This window comes from Eutrigla gurnardus (assembly GCF_963514095.1).
Source record: "Eutrigla gurnardus genome assembly, chromosome: 16".
NCBI lineage: Eukaryota > Metazoa > Chordata > Actinopteri > Perciformes > Triglidae > Eutrigla > Eutrigla gurnardus.
Genome location: NC_139927.1, coordinates 17,067,071 through 17,081,522, shown reverse-complemented (window position 1 = coordinate 17,081,522; position 14,452 = coordinate 17,067,071). Strand labels below are relative to the sequence as shown.

At 39.3% G+C, this 14,452-nt stretch overlaps 1 protein-coding gene across 1 annotated transcript in view; it reads left to right on the top strand.

Annotated features, from left to right (window-relative positions):
- Positions 1 to 9,324, top strand: part of ift172 (intraflagellar transport 172) — a 37,980-nt gene extending 28,656 nt beyond the window's left edge. The window contains exons 35-48 of the mRNA XM_084031208.1: positions 311 to 437; positions 2,563 to 2,661; positions 2,763 to 2,872; positions 3,641 to 3,704; positions 4,115 to 4,201; positions 4,380 to 4,496; positions 4,886 to 4,996; positions 5,085 to 5,204; positions 5,722 to 5,817; positions 6,382 to 6,441; positions 6,556 to 6,654; positions 7,014 to 7,167; positions 7,479 to 7,570; positions 8,373 to 9,324. Coding sequence (XP_083887334.1) covers positions 311 to 437; positions 2,563 to 2,661; positions 2,763 to 2,872; positions 3,641 to 3,704; positions 4,115 to 4,201; positions 4,380 to 4,496; positions 4,886 to 4,996; positions 5,085 to 5,204; positions 5,722 to 5,817; positions 6,382 to 6,441; positions 6,556 to 6,654; positions 7,014 to 7,167; positions 7,479 to 7,570; positions 8,373 to 8,462 — 1,426 coding nt within the window. The 3' untranslated portion in view covers positions 8,463 to 9,324. The remainder of the gene's footprint in view (positions 1 to 310; positions 438 to 2,562; positions 2,662 to 2,762; positions 2,873 to 3,640; positions 3,705 to 4,114; positions 4,202 to 4,379; positions 4,497 to 4,885; positions 4,997 to 5,084; positions 5,205 to 5,721; positions 5,818 to 6,381; positions 6,442 to 6,555; positions 6,655 to 7,013; positions 7,168 to 7,478; positions 7,571 to 8,372) is intronic.
- Positions 9,325 to 14,452: the final 5,128 nt, after the last annotated feature.

The window sequence follows — 14,452 nt, the reverse complement described above, 5'->3', positions numbered from 1 at the left end:
ACATCACTGTTTCATGCAGCCGGGTCAAAAAGCGACTGAGCAGAGTTAAAGTCCAGCTGAAGCGGGATTTCAAGCGTGTCTAGCTTTCTGCATGGTGACGTATTTTCAAGTAGCCTTTTCCTGCCAATGTCGCCGCAGACGCCCAGCTCATAACACAGCAATTACAAGGAGATTAAGCCACCGACTCAAATCACAATTGCGCTTCCCCATTGAGTGATAGATGGTGACATAAAAGACATTTATTTAAATGACGGTCTTCAAGATTATTACTTCATGTCAAAGCAAGATTACTTTTTTCTTTTGTTGCTAGAGTGGAGCACCTGCTGGAACAGGCCAAGGAGTGGGAGAAGTCGGGTGAACACTCCCAGGCCGTGGAGTGTTACCTGAAGGTGAAGGATGACTCCAACGCTGCCCTGATGGAGAAGTGCTGGATAAAGGTTAACACACAGTTCCTTTTCTTTTGTTTGTTCTTGGTTTAGGATTAATCTCGTCAGATAATTCACAGGACAACAAAGCAAGACAAAGCATCTCTCTCTCTCTCTCTCTCTCTATATATATATATATATATATATATATATATATATATATATATATATATACTCTTATGTCCTCTAGACTAGATTATTAAATAGAAACTCTTTGATTGTCTTGACCCGGGTGTAATCCGATGACAGATTCCTTCAATTTAAGTGGACATAAACCAAAAACGTTGTGCAATAGATTTAAATTATTTATTTAAAAATAATAATGATGAATACAATTATTGTTAGTTTAAGCTCTATTAAAAGATATTTAAAAAACAAGCTACGTAACAAAACCCACTGTGAAGACACATGAATCTTAATCAATACAATGTTGTAGTCATCACAGATCACTTCAGGAATTAAGATTTTACATCTGAAGATCACCAACAATATATTAAAGATAATGGATTATCTGATGAATCGATTGGTCAATTGACAGAAAATCTACTATGTTTTGATAGTTGTTGTAAATATATATAGTAAACTGTAATGCTATGTTCAACACTGCTGCACTAAACTCTTTCTAATGCATGCAGCCAACTTCTTAATGTGTTTATGTATTACGAAAGTGGGCGTGGCTGACTTTTACGAGTATGTGTTTTGTTTCCTACCTAAATAGTAAACCAGAGAAATGTGTCCGTAACACAAACCTAAAAGCATTTTAATTTGACTGATTAGCTGCTCTCACATTCACCATCGCAGCGGGGAGGGAGGTGATAGAATAAATGCATAATGGCGGCCGACATGATGGTAGCGGAAGGGGAAAGGCCACAGCGTCACCGACATCAAAAGGTTTCCCTGTTAGTGATTAAAGTGCTATGGAGATTAGATCATTTGAGGTTTCAGTGGCTGTTTTAGGTCTGGGGGAATAAAAAGGTCAGGGGGTTCTCAGAGATCAATAGTTTTTGATTAACCAGTGTGAGTAAAAGAGAGACAGATGGCAAATGCTCATTGGAGAATTGAACGTTTGGTGCTTCGGTGGTGTTTCGAGGTAAGGGTCACGGGGTCGACACGATCAATATGTGACTTCCCGTAGAAAGCCTGAATATGCACACTGGATTTTATTCCAGTTACTTGTTACAGGCCTCCGGTTTGGAGGAACGGCACAGAAGATCTAGAAGGAGCAAAGCAGCGTTCTGCTGTGGACACGGGCAGCATCAAAACCTATATTAGACACCTAGAAATATCAATGTTGTATTCTATACTTAGAATATGTTCGCCGTCAAACGAAATAACAAAACAAAATAAATAAAATTGGCCTTGTGGAACATGGGATGTTTGTCTAGCGCTGCCTCGATCAGTTTGTTAGTTTGTGTTATTGTGTGATTTGAGGCAAAACTAAACCAACCCTTCTAAAAACAGATAAAAGCTCATATTGATTCATTTAATTTGACAGAAATAAAACGTTTCAGATGTATATTAAAAAATAGAGCTTAACACAATGAATTGATTACAGGATTAGTGATGAAATAAGCTGCAACATTGTTTATAATCAAATGATCGATCAACATTATCCAGTCCCTCAGTTTTTAAGAAATATATATTTAAAATGTTACAATGTTTGGGTTTTGGACTGTTCATTGGACAGCCTTCTGGTCACTATTTCAGACAAAATAATAAGGAATAAGTCAATGAAAATAACAACCATTTGAGATTTATTACAATAACAGCTTCTTGTCATTCTAAAACGTATTCTACTATAAAAACTTTTCTCCTTCAGACATCTGCTGGGAAATGAATACTTTTATCAACAACTGCCTTCATGTTTTCAGAAATGGTTTTGTTTGTTTGTGGTAATTGTACGACACTTTGACAATTAATATAGTTTCTGGGTTTTTGTTTTCAGAGATGATACCAGCACATTTGACCTTTTTATTATATTCCTCACCAGCGTGACATCTTTATAACCCACTGAAATCAGACAGACTGATTACATTGGAGGTTTGAATACCTGAAATGCCTGTTTTTGGTTAGAGACAAAACAACATATTTTGTGTGCCCTGAAATTTGTGTTGTATTTGTGCGTTTGTGCTGCCAGGCAGCCGAGCTGTCCATCAAGTTCCTCGGTCGAGATCGAGCGGTGGAGGTGGTCCAGGTGGTCGGACCACGACTCACACAGCTGAGGAAGTACAACGCTGTGGGTGAACACACCAACGTTTCAACCCCTTTCATCAAATTGTCATTTTTAATATATATTTAAAAAAACATTTCTGTTGTGTTTGTGTTGTCGTACTCAAGGCTGCTGAGCTTTACCTCGACGTGAACCTCATCAAAGAGGCAATCGATGTCTTCATTGATGGCGAGGAGTGGAACAAAGCCAAGAGAGTCGCCAAGGAGCTGGAGCCGAGGTAAAGAGACACAGAAACCTGACATATTCAGCACATCGGTGGTGGAAACATTTACATTTAATTATAGGTTAATATTTATAAAGTAGTCAAAATTAGCTCCACCATTACCAGCGTCAGCATAACAGTAATGCATCAACAATTATAATACAATAATATAATATATGTGTATCTCACATGGGCTGTTCTGCATAATGAGTAATTTTACTTTTGGTACTTTATATTCATGTTTCCAAGTGGTATTCCTGTTGGACAACCAGAAGGCGTTCTGTTTTCCTAAGCCTACTACTAGTGGCAGATTTAGCATCACTTCTGCTAACCTTATGCAAATGAGGACAAGGTGATGTCACCAATATGCGCCATCCTCTTCCTGTTTTGGTTGCGCCGTAAATGAAGCCTTTATTTTCCCGGGAGATGGAACCGTGTGGCAGGCGGACTTGCATCGTGGAAACAAGGTTTATATGGGAACCGATCCAAGCACTGATGGTGTCATTATTCAAAAATAATGACATTGTGCAACATTTTCAGTGTTTATTTCATAATGATAAGTTAAAGCAAAAAACAGGAGTGACACATTCCGTACAAGATCAGTACATGATACCACATTTTTTTTTTTGCGAGGACTCAAACTTGAAGAGAGATGTCAGGTATTTTCAAACTCAACACTAACTTAACACAACTAAACATTCCTCGTAGAAATACGTGGACATTCTCTGCAGATATCTTTCGGTGTCTTTGCCCCGCTTCTCATTTGTCTGGTTTCTTTGGCAGATACACGGACTATGTGGACCAGAAATACAAAGAGCACCTGAAGAACCACGGCCGAGTTGACTCTGTACGTACGGCGACACAGTTGTTGAGGAAATATTCTCATATTATGAATCTAATGGTGTATGTTTGGGTCTGATTGGGACAAAATTGACTCAACGAAATATGAGACTGTATTCAGTCACCGTATTGCACAGGAAATGAACCAGTCATAAATCTGTATTAAAGAAACATGAAAATTCATATTTCACCTATTTGTGAAATCCAGTTTGTGGCCTTGGAACAAGAGTGTGTTGTGTACATTAGACTGAGGATCACAAAGCAAACCATTCCAATTAACTAGTGTGCAAGTTGTAACATTTAATAGTAGTTTAAACAAATCCACATTAAATGAATACTTGTGTGATTTTAACTTCCATGTTGTCGTTTGTGAAACTGAGACTGTTATTACTGATTATGCCTGTGTGTGTATTATAGCTGGCACGTGTGGATGTCATAGCAGCTCTGGACATGTATGCAGAGAGAGGCCAGTGGGACAAATGTCTGGAAACAGCCTCTAAACAGGTACCGAACACCCCATCGACTTTAAACTGAAAGCTGTAATATGATAACATAGATCACAAGATGACGAGGTATTTAGTCCAAATCGACATGCGTCGCTCACTGTAACCAAAGTCAATGTACGCACAACCACGTCAACAGTCGCTGCCGGTGTTCCTCATTATGCCTGTTGTGTTCTCAGAACTTTAAGATCCTCCATAAGTACGTCGCTCTGTACGCGACACATCTCATCAAGGAGGAAGATGCTCCGAAGGCTCTGCAGCTCTACGTGCAGCACGGAGCGCCACCTAACCCCCAGGTACCGATCACACACCCCCAAACCTGAGTTCATGGGAAACAGCTTGGAGCTCCTGGAAACGGATGCTTCAGTAAATGTCAGCCCACCTTTCATAAATGCCACTTATGACCATTACAGATTGGGGGAATTTGCTGGTTACAGATGATCAACAAATAGTTCCTGATTCAACCCTTTCAGTGTCAGACCTTGTTGAATAGTAAAATGAAAGCCCGTTGTGTTCATTTTTTGGTAAAACAAAACAAACACAATGTTCTCTTCTGCCTTTTTAGATAAAAAATGTGCCTTTTCCGACTTTTACTCTTTTGTTAGAGCTACACCCTCACCATAACATATCTATATGTCTGATTGGTCTAACCAATAACTCCCTTCTCTTTTTTTTTAACTCCCAGAACTTTAACATCTACAAGCGGCTGTTCCAGGACCTGGTTAACCTCCCCGACACTGATGGACCAGAGTCTTACCGGAAATGGGCCGACCTCCGCAATTTCCTGCTGCAGCTGGTAAATCAGGAAAAACGGGTTCCCTCCTGTCATTGCACCTATTTGTAAAATGACTTGACGTCTGTAATTCCACTTCTTGTCATTTCAGTGTGAGAACATGTCCCGGTCGGCCGAGGCCAACTCTCCGGCTCATGAAGACTTTGAGCAGATGCTGCTGATCGCTCACTACTACGCCACACGGTCGGCTGCGAAGGACGTCACGCAGCTGGTACGCAAAACACACACACACACACACACACACACACACACACGCACACACACACACGCACACACACACACACACACACACAGGTCTGCATCTACTACATAGATAGATATTTGGGACGTAAATTGGGACTAAATTCATATGCACAATTACAATTGAGGAACTGGGGCAGGTGTGTAATGAGGAAAGGTGGCAGTAAGCCAAGCCACAGGGAGACTCCTGGGTGACAGGAAGTGAAATGACAGGAGATTTCAAAATAAAACAGGAAAAGGAATATGCAAAAAAGAAAATGTTCTTGTTTGATTCGTTTCTCGTGTACGTCGTCTCACGCATGTCGAGCAACTGTGTGAAACTCACAGGAAAACCCAACAGGAAATGTCAATGTGTTGTATTGTTCCAAAACAAACTTGAACATCTGCAAGATGTTTTTTTCATATTTTAACATTTTACAGTTCCCTCCCCAGCCAGCGGTTTGACAGTCGTCCTGTTTTAGTGCTCATTTTGAAATCCTCTCCTGCAGGTCAGTCTCGCAGCCAAGCTGTCGGTGTCTCTGCTGCGTCACACTAAGCTCGTTCCTGTGGACAAGGCGTTCTACGAGGCCGGCCTGGCCTGCAAGGTGAGTCCACCGATGAGAGAGGAACTCATTTAGATTGTCTCTATACTGTGGTATAAAATCCTCTTTTTTAGTGTTAGCTGTCGCAGCCTGAAAACGTTTGGCTTGGTTTGTCAATCCCCAAACGCCTTTACTCAAGTACTGTACTAAAGTTTAATTGTGAAGAACTTGTACTTTCATACTACTGTATACTTCGTCTCCACTAAACCATGGAGTGTTGTTAGATGTGGTGAAAACAATCCTCCTACTTCTTAAGCTTAAAAAACTCTGTTATAAACATATGAGGATCTTATACAATATGATGCATAGCTGTAGATTAAACTGCCCAAAAGTATATAAAGGAATCACACAGAGACAAAAAAAATGCAGCAGTAATATTAATCCAGAAACAACTTATATAATAGTAAAACACTGAGCGGGAATACTTACATGTGAATTATTGTGGTATTAGTACCAGAATACTTCTTCCACCACTGCTTAAATTTAAGGATTCTATCTCTGTAAATGAAACTGATATCCTGCTAATTGTACCAGATTAAATGTATATAACATCCTTTTCCCTGGCAGGCTGTCGGTTGGGAGAACATGGGCTTCATCTTCCTCAATCACTTCCTGGATCTGTGTGATGTGAGTAAACTATCCCATGATTTGTCCCATGAAGTCAATGATCCAGGATTTTATGGTCATCAGAAATCCTTGAATACCCTCTGCTGCTTTCATTCGGTTGTCTTCTGTTTCCAGGCGACCGACGACGGGACGCTGGACACCCTGGATCACTCGGACTTCCTGGACACCGACATTCCCTTCGAGGTTTCGGTCCCCACCAAACTCTGCGTCACCGTAAGGCATCCTTCCACCAAACATCCCACTACACTAAATTGAGCCATTTTGGTTCTGTGATAAAGTTTATTAAAATACACAAACAAACGATAAACTGAATGACCTGTGCAACTTGAATCCCAAACAATGTTGATTGCTGAACCTGTGAAAGAGTCATCGGCTAAAAATATGTTTGTTCTCAATTTATAAATCTTCACATTAAATCTTTATCGGCTGCATCCTCTTGCACCACCTGGATCAACTCTTGTTTCCAGAATAATTGAAATTCTTAAACTTTGTTCGCCGCCGCCACATGTGCAACACTCGGGCGTGAGAATGAAGTGTTTTAATGAAGTGATGTGTGTATGTGTGCGATGCAGGACGCCCAGCGGGAGCAGATCCGTGACTGGGTGCTGATCGTGTCCATGAACAAGCGGTTGGAGCAGGTCCTGCCGCTCGACGAGAGGAACACGTACGAAGCCTCGCTGGTGGCCGTCAACACCGGCCTCCGCTCTCTTCCCTGTGTCCTCACCGGTAACGCAAACAGACACTCACCACATCAAAAAAATCTGAATTATTGTGCAAAATTACTGGAAAACGTATGTCCTTTGGTAGATTTAATTGTGGATGAATAAAGAAAAAAGCAAAGATTATTATTATTTATAAATTATTTTTAACTCTTCGTTTTTTTTTCTTTCCCGGGTGAGCTTTTAGTTTGAAAATCTGGGTGCGAAACACGAGATGGTTCATCTCAATTTGAATGAAATGTTGATGTAAAACAACGTATACCATCGGTTTGTTGCTAGAATATTGACCAACACACACCGTGCTGTTCCTGCCTGCAGGCTACCCCGTCCTGAGGGACAAGGTCCAGTTCCCACCTGAAGGGAAAGTAGCCAACAAGAAAGACTGGAACAATTTCCTCATGGCCGTAAAGGTGAGACGCACACCAGTGGTGGAAAATAACTAAGTACATTGTACTTAAACACATTTTAGGTACTTGCATTGCTTTTTCTTTTATTGCCATTTTTTTACTTTTGCAGTTTTAATGAATTTACTTCACTTAGCTTATAGAATATGACCTTTTGATATGAATGAACCTACATATACACAACGGAGGCGATTAGTGGATGGATCAATCAGTAGATTGACCGATAATTAATTGGCCACTATTTTGATCGTCTGAGTCATTTTTCTTCATCTAACAAACACTTCTCAGATTTGATGCTTTTTAATATTTTGTAATAATAACTATGTATTAATAACATTGAGGTTTGGACAGTTGGTCGGACAAAACACTTAGACTTCTGGGTAGTGGTGATGTCATTTCTCTTTCATTTTCTGAATATTGACAAATCATCAGTTGATGAATTCATCGCATTGAGTTATAATAATATGCTATTATAATATATAACAGTCACATTACACTTCCATACTTTGACTTAAGTAACATCTTCAATGCAGGGCTTGTACTTGAGAATAATTTTTATATTTTTTTTTTACAGTGTTGTATTATTACTTTTACTGAAGTTAAAGATCTGATGTCTCATTTACAAGCACTGAACTTATTTCCTTGAGTTTCATCATCTTTCAACATCAGTGATTTTATGTGAATCAGCAGTCGGCTAATCGCAGCATTATTAACTCACGTTTCACACACACACACACACACACACACACACACACACACACCACAGCGTATGTTTATTGGTCGTTTTTGCTGTCCCTCTTCTCTGCAGACCACTCACAGTTCGGAGTGTCAGGACGTCCTCGAGTTCATCAACCAGTGGTGTGGCGGCCTGCCGGCGTCTGGTTTCTCCTTCCACTGACACACACACATACATACACACACACACACACACACACACACACACAGAGCTTTTGCTTGAAGTAATACTTCATCCATCTGTCGTTCATGTGTTCAACTTTTATTTTTTTTAAATGACTCACCACCAACTATATATTTATTTGTTCAACTTTAAGCTCATATTTTCTGTTCTCTGCACTTCCATGTATGTAGTATTGTGTGAAATACTGTGATCCATTTGTTTTATTTTGAATTTCACTCACATTTGAATGAATTTGCTCTAAAAGATGATCAGAATCAGCCTTAAAATCAGCCGAGTGTTTTTCTGATATGAGGAACATGTGTGTCGCTGACAATGTGAGTTCTTTTTCAGGACGATGAACCCAAACAAACGTGACTAAACGCTGCTAAAAAAAAAATCCTCCTTGTCACTGTCATTTTAATTTAAAAAACTGGAGGAAATAGTGCATTTGTTGGTGACTATTTTAATGAATCCACATTTGGTGCTCTATAGTGAGTATATGTGGCAGCAGGTCACACGGTTCGTGGGATTGAGTCACAATAAACATGTTTGTCTTTCACTACCATGAAAACACGTCCCACCAATTAATCTCCTGCATCATCGGTGATTTTCTCTCATCGGAAGGACTTTTCTCTCAGGATGGCGTCGTTGAATAAAAGCCAAAGGTTTCTTTCAGATTTTAACAAAACTGTTTCTACTCAAGCAGATGTTATACTTTGGTACGTTGGACAGTTTGAGGGACCATTTAATGTTGTTTCTTCTCCGTTGGTGTTTCAGAAGCCGGTGTCTCCGACTATGCCTTTATTGTGCTTTTGATATGGAATGTATTTTGTTTAATGTAGTCAAAATAAAAGATAGTTTTCAAGCATTTTACAAGTGCAGCTTGTAATCCTTCATTTCAGATTTTTTTGTTTAAATGTGATCTTCATTTCGTTCTCCTTTGGCGGCACCTGTGGCGATAGGCTGTAATTACAGGTGAGGACATAGCTTGTGGTTTTGACCGGGAATGTCACCACCGACATGTCGTTCATAACTAAGGGCTTCTTCAGTGGGCCGTAGAATCACTCCAATCAACTTTTTTTTACCTCTATTTGGTAATGGACAGTCGTTGGATAGTCGTTCCCTCAAATTAGTAAATTTACATTTACATTTAGGGCATTTAGTAGACGTTTTTATCCCAAGCGACTAACTAAGTACATCTGTCAGAAGAAAGTGCAACAGCTATCAGTGATATCAGAAATTTTTCTTCAGATTTCAATCCTATAATTACCAATCTGTGCTTTCAGGAAATGTATTTTTTTAATTTTATTTTGCGAGTTTAGTAATCTAAACTGTATCGCCAGTTAGGAAGCACACACATTTTTAAAAATGTTTATTAACAAACAACAATATTACAGAATACATACCACAGGTGAAACATTTTTTGGGGTCTTTATTTGCTTCCCTTATCTCACAGGGTCAGACTCGCAGCTCAATGAGGCTGCACTTAGCCAGAGCTAAATGCTAACACACTTAGCATGACAACGCTAACGCGCTGGTGTTTAGCAGGTATCCTGTTTAGCATGTTCACCATCGTAGCTTAGCATTCTAGCATGCTCACATTTGGAAATTAGCACTAAACACAATGTTCAACTGAGGCTGACATCAATGTCGTCATATTTGCAGGTATTTAGTCAGAAAACATGAGATGAAATGTTCCCATTGGGGTTTTTTTTTTATTACCGATCAAGACATTTTACAGATGTTGAAGGGATTTTACAGTAAAAAGTATCAAACAAATATAAAACATATATTGTACAAATACAATGAAAAAAATTACTCATACTCAATTTGCATACAAAAATCCATACTATATATATATATATATATATATATATATATATATATATATATCCTTTTTTGGCAGAGGTACGGTCCTCCACAATGAAAATAAAGCCTGTGTGTTTTGGGAAAGTGCATTTATAAGTGATAACTGTTGGGCCTTGAAGAGATATTTTACTGAAGTCAGCCCACATACGAGTGTTTTTATATCCACGTTTATGTTATTGCAGACATTCTGAGATATCTGTCACAAGAGAAATCACTACATTTATGAGGAAGAAGGTGATGCATATCATCTCAGGAGGCGTTGGGACTCATGATTATTTATTTTTTATTCCATTCTTCATATTCCGGAATGATTCACCAAATTTAGATAAAAATAAATATCCCAATTGTCTTTCTAATCCTACAATTTTAATTCTAATTTTGTTTATATATATATTATTTGACATGCTTGGTCAATAGTGCACACATTGAGTATAAGGCCTCATGAAGAGCTGTTAGTATGAATGTCATCCTACATACTTTCATATACGTCTATCTTTTTCAATCTGTTTTTCTGTCCATATTTTCATTCACATTACATTCATGTGATTGAATGATGGTGAGTATTACTTAATAAACTACTCTGAAAGCTAGCTGTGCTCTACTCGTTTCTTCTCATTTAAATTGCGTCCGAAAAAGCTGAAATGAATCAACTGACTTTCATTCGACCTGCATGTCAGACAGACTCTCAGTCCTGAGATGCAAGTGAGATGGTGATGAAGTAGAGATGTGAATTATGTATGTTGTTCTATATTTTGGACTTCCTTGGTGGTAAGTATTAAGGTAGGTTTGTGTTACTCATGGAGGACCAGATTCCTGTACGTTGACTGGATTGTTTCTGACAAAAAGGCCGTCCAAGCTGTACTCAGAAGATTTCAAACCACAGCGATCGCTACAAGGTGAAGTTCACATCTCAAACAAATACCATATTTCTCCTGTAATATTTGGAAATATTACGTATTACTGTGCAAAATTGAAAAAATCTAGCCAACCAAGCAGATTCCTGCTTCTGCTGAAAGCTATATTGCAGTTTCCCTTTGGGATGAAACCCTTGTCTGCTTGGTATCTGTCTGCAGGTGGAAGACCTAATTCCACCTTTTACTGAAACATTACAGCATAGTAATACTCTGTTAGTCCTGCCTTCAAAAGTAAAAATATGAAAATATTCCAATGAAATGTATTTAAAAAAAGAGTAAATGTGCTCATTAGGCAGCAGTATGGGCCCAGCCTTTGTAATGTTATGTTATACTATATTATCTGATTATTATAATTGTAACATGACTAATATTATTAGCCTAACGGTTAGGCCCTAACCTAATATGTTTGTTACTTTCAAAACTAAATTATGTGTAAAATTGTAATCTGAAAAGTATCTAATGCTGTCACATAAATGCAATGAAAAGAAAGTACAATATTTCCTTTATTTAAAGTATAAAGTAGAATAAAATGGACATAATCAAGTGAAGTACAAGTAAACCAAAATTGTGCAGTACAGTACTTGAGTGAATGTACTTAGCTATTAGGACACTAAAATAATCATAATAATAATCCCGCAAAATATTTTTAAATATATATATTAAAAAAGTGAGTGGTCTCGAGTGACGATGTTTTTGGAGCTCTATCTAGTGACCCCTAGTGGTCATTAGTGATACTGCCTCACGCTATTTCCGAATACAAAGCGGTCCAGAAATCCACCATCTTTTTTTAAGAAAAGCCGTGTTGGTGATTTTGAAAAGCAGTTGGGTTTTTTAGCATTTAGCCGGCCGCCTTGCACCGTTCATGAGTTCACCGTTGGTTTTCAGGCCACTCCCTTGGCATTCACCGCGTGCCTTAATTGTATGGACATTTAAATCAAGGTCCGCTGTGAACACGAGGAGAGATGACCCATAATTCCCACTTCACCGTGTCCTGATCCGTCTCACTTTATCAGCCTCGGCTACTTTGTCCAATTCGGTTGGAGTTTTCACACATCTCTTTCCACTCAATCCCATGTTTCCCCATTTTCTTCCAGCACACGCTCAATCCTACTTTATCCCTTCACACCGCTATGCTCAGCTTCACTTGGCTTTGTTCTCCTTTCATCCCTCGCTGTATCCTTCACTGTAGTTTTCTCAACCTTCAAAGTGTCATTATCATCTATTTGTGTTTCATTAATTATATGAGAAAAGAAGTAGAAATGTTCCAAACCTATTTCACGCATTTATGTACAGAACATAATGAAAAAGTTTCACTATATTGAGCTTGAATGCCTTGAATGTCTTCTACTGGCTTGACTAACCATATAAATACTACTTTATAATATTTTTTCTAACTAAAATAATGACAAAATGATTATTCATCATGACTTTGCATACACAGAATCATACCAAATATGTACGTCATGAATGCTGACTACAAGTAGAAATGTCACCGACTGACTCTTACTGACAGCATATTATATATTAAGATGCTCTATATTTAATTTGTCTGCAGTGCCCTGTCTCCTACTGCAGTGCCAACACAGACAAGCAGCTTCGGAGAGTTTAAGATGCTATGATGGTCCATAGGCGTGAGTGTCCCTGACATAAACTGTCAAGGATGTCCTGCTGACCTCCACACAACAGGCTAAATGCTGGGACAGGATCTACTGGCTATGATGACTATTTAGAAGAATACACCCTCTGGTTTCCATTAATTTGTCACTTTGGTATGAAAATCTATTTCTAGGTTTTTGGGTTTATTTGTGATCGTCCTTTATCTCTCTCTCACTCTCTCTCTCTCCCTCTCAGATTGCTGCATTTGGAGGATTTCCGGTGACCCGAGAAGGTTAGAGCGTCCAGCGTTTCAGGAGAAATGTAATTCTGATCTTTTGTTTTCCAAAGCTCCCCTTTTAACTCTATTATTCATGTCGAGATAGCATTCCCCAACACTTCTAACTGCACGTCGCACGATGAGAATGCAGTTTCAGCTCCAGCGAAAGAAGAGGCATGATGGATTGCCTGATTGAAGTCTCTGCAGGGGGATTTTCAAACAATAGTGAAATGGTGGGGGAGAGACAAATGTGAAATAATGCAGCAAGTGATGCAGATTTTAAGAATGCAAAAAAAAAGAAGAAAAAAGAAAAGAAGTTTGAACCTTTAAGCAGCAGTGCGGACCATTAAAGCATTATCATCCATTATCCAGCAGCAGCAGCAGCAGCAGCCATAATGCACGTTCTTATAGGCACCACTGCATTAATGACACAGCTGCAGGGGAGGAAGCTGCTGCTGCTGCTGCGATTTCTATACTCCTCATCCCACATGAGCACACAACCCTGTCATCCCCCCAAAAACACCCCGTCATGGAGCATTTTCCCCCTTATTTCCCCCATTTAAGATGGAGCTGCGGCATCTGTGCTGCTCAGCGGCTCTCCGGCAGAGGAGAGGACCCATCTGCAGCCTCGTTAAGCGCTCAAATGCTAATGACCCAGATAGCTCGTGTAGCCTAAAATGGGGAGGGGAGGGGGATGGCTGCCTTTGTGGGGGTCGGGCGTGTGTTAGAACCTGTATTAAAAAAAAGAAATCTGCAACACTCGAGTACAAAGAATATCTCAAATGACTGAAGTTATAATAGAAAGCATATTTCCGTGTCCATATTACTTGATATAATCCAATATTTAATAAGGATTTTATGTTATGTTAACACCCTAACATAACGCTACTGTAAATGTCAAATATCAGTTGGATTTCATCTATAAAAGTATGTGTATGTGTGTAGCTTTTTGCTCATGTTTCAGATATAAAAAATGATAAGTTCCGCAGAGCAAGGCAGCACACTGCGGCTGATGCGGGAGATGCGGGTTTAGCGCAGATGGACGGAGTTAAAACCCAGCGAGGCCTAAAATACATATGTGGATTTAAATGAATCAGCGTTGCAGAGAGCCTATGTGTGGAAAAACCGAGCAACAATACCTTTCATCGACAGGATGCAGGATCAATGGCGCAGCTTTCTTTTTTTTAAATCTTTACATATATATCAGCGGATATTTACTGAGGTTTAAAGCAGCTAAGACCTCCATAAAACACACACGATGCAGGTGGTTCTGTTCGTCCGGTGAATGGGCGCTTTAAACCGGCTTGGATGTGCGTGCGTCGCCCCGGTCCGCG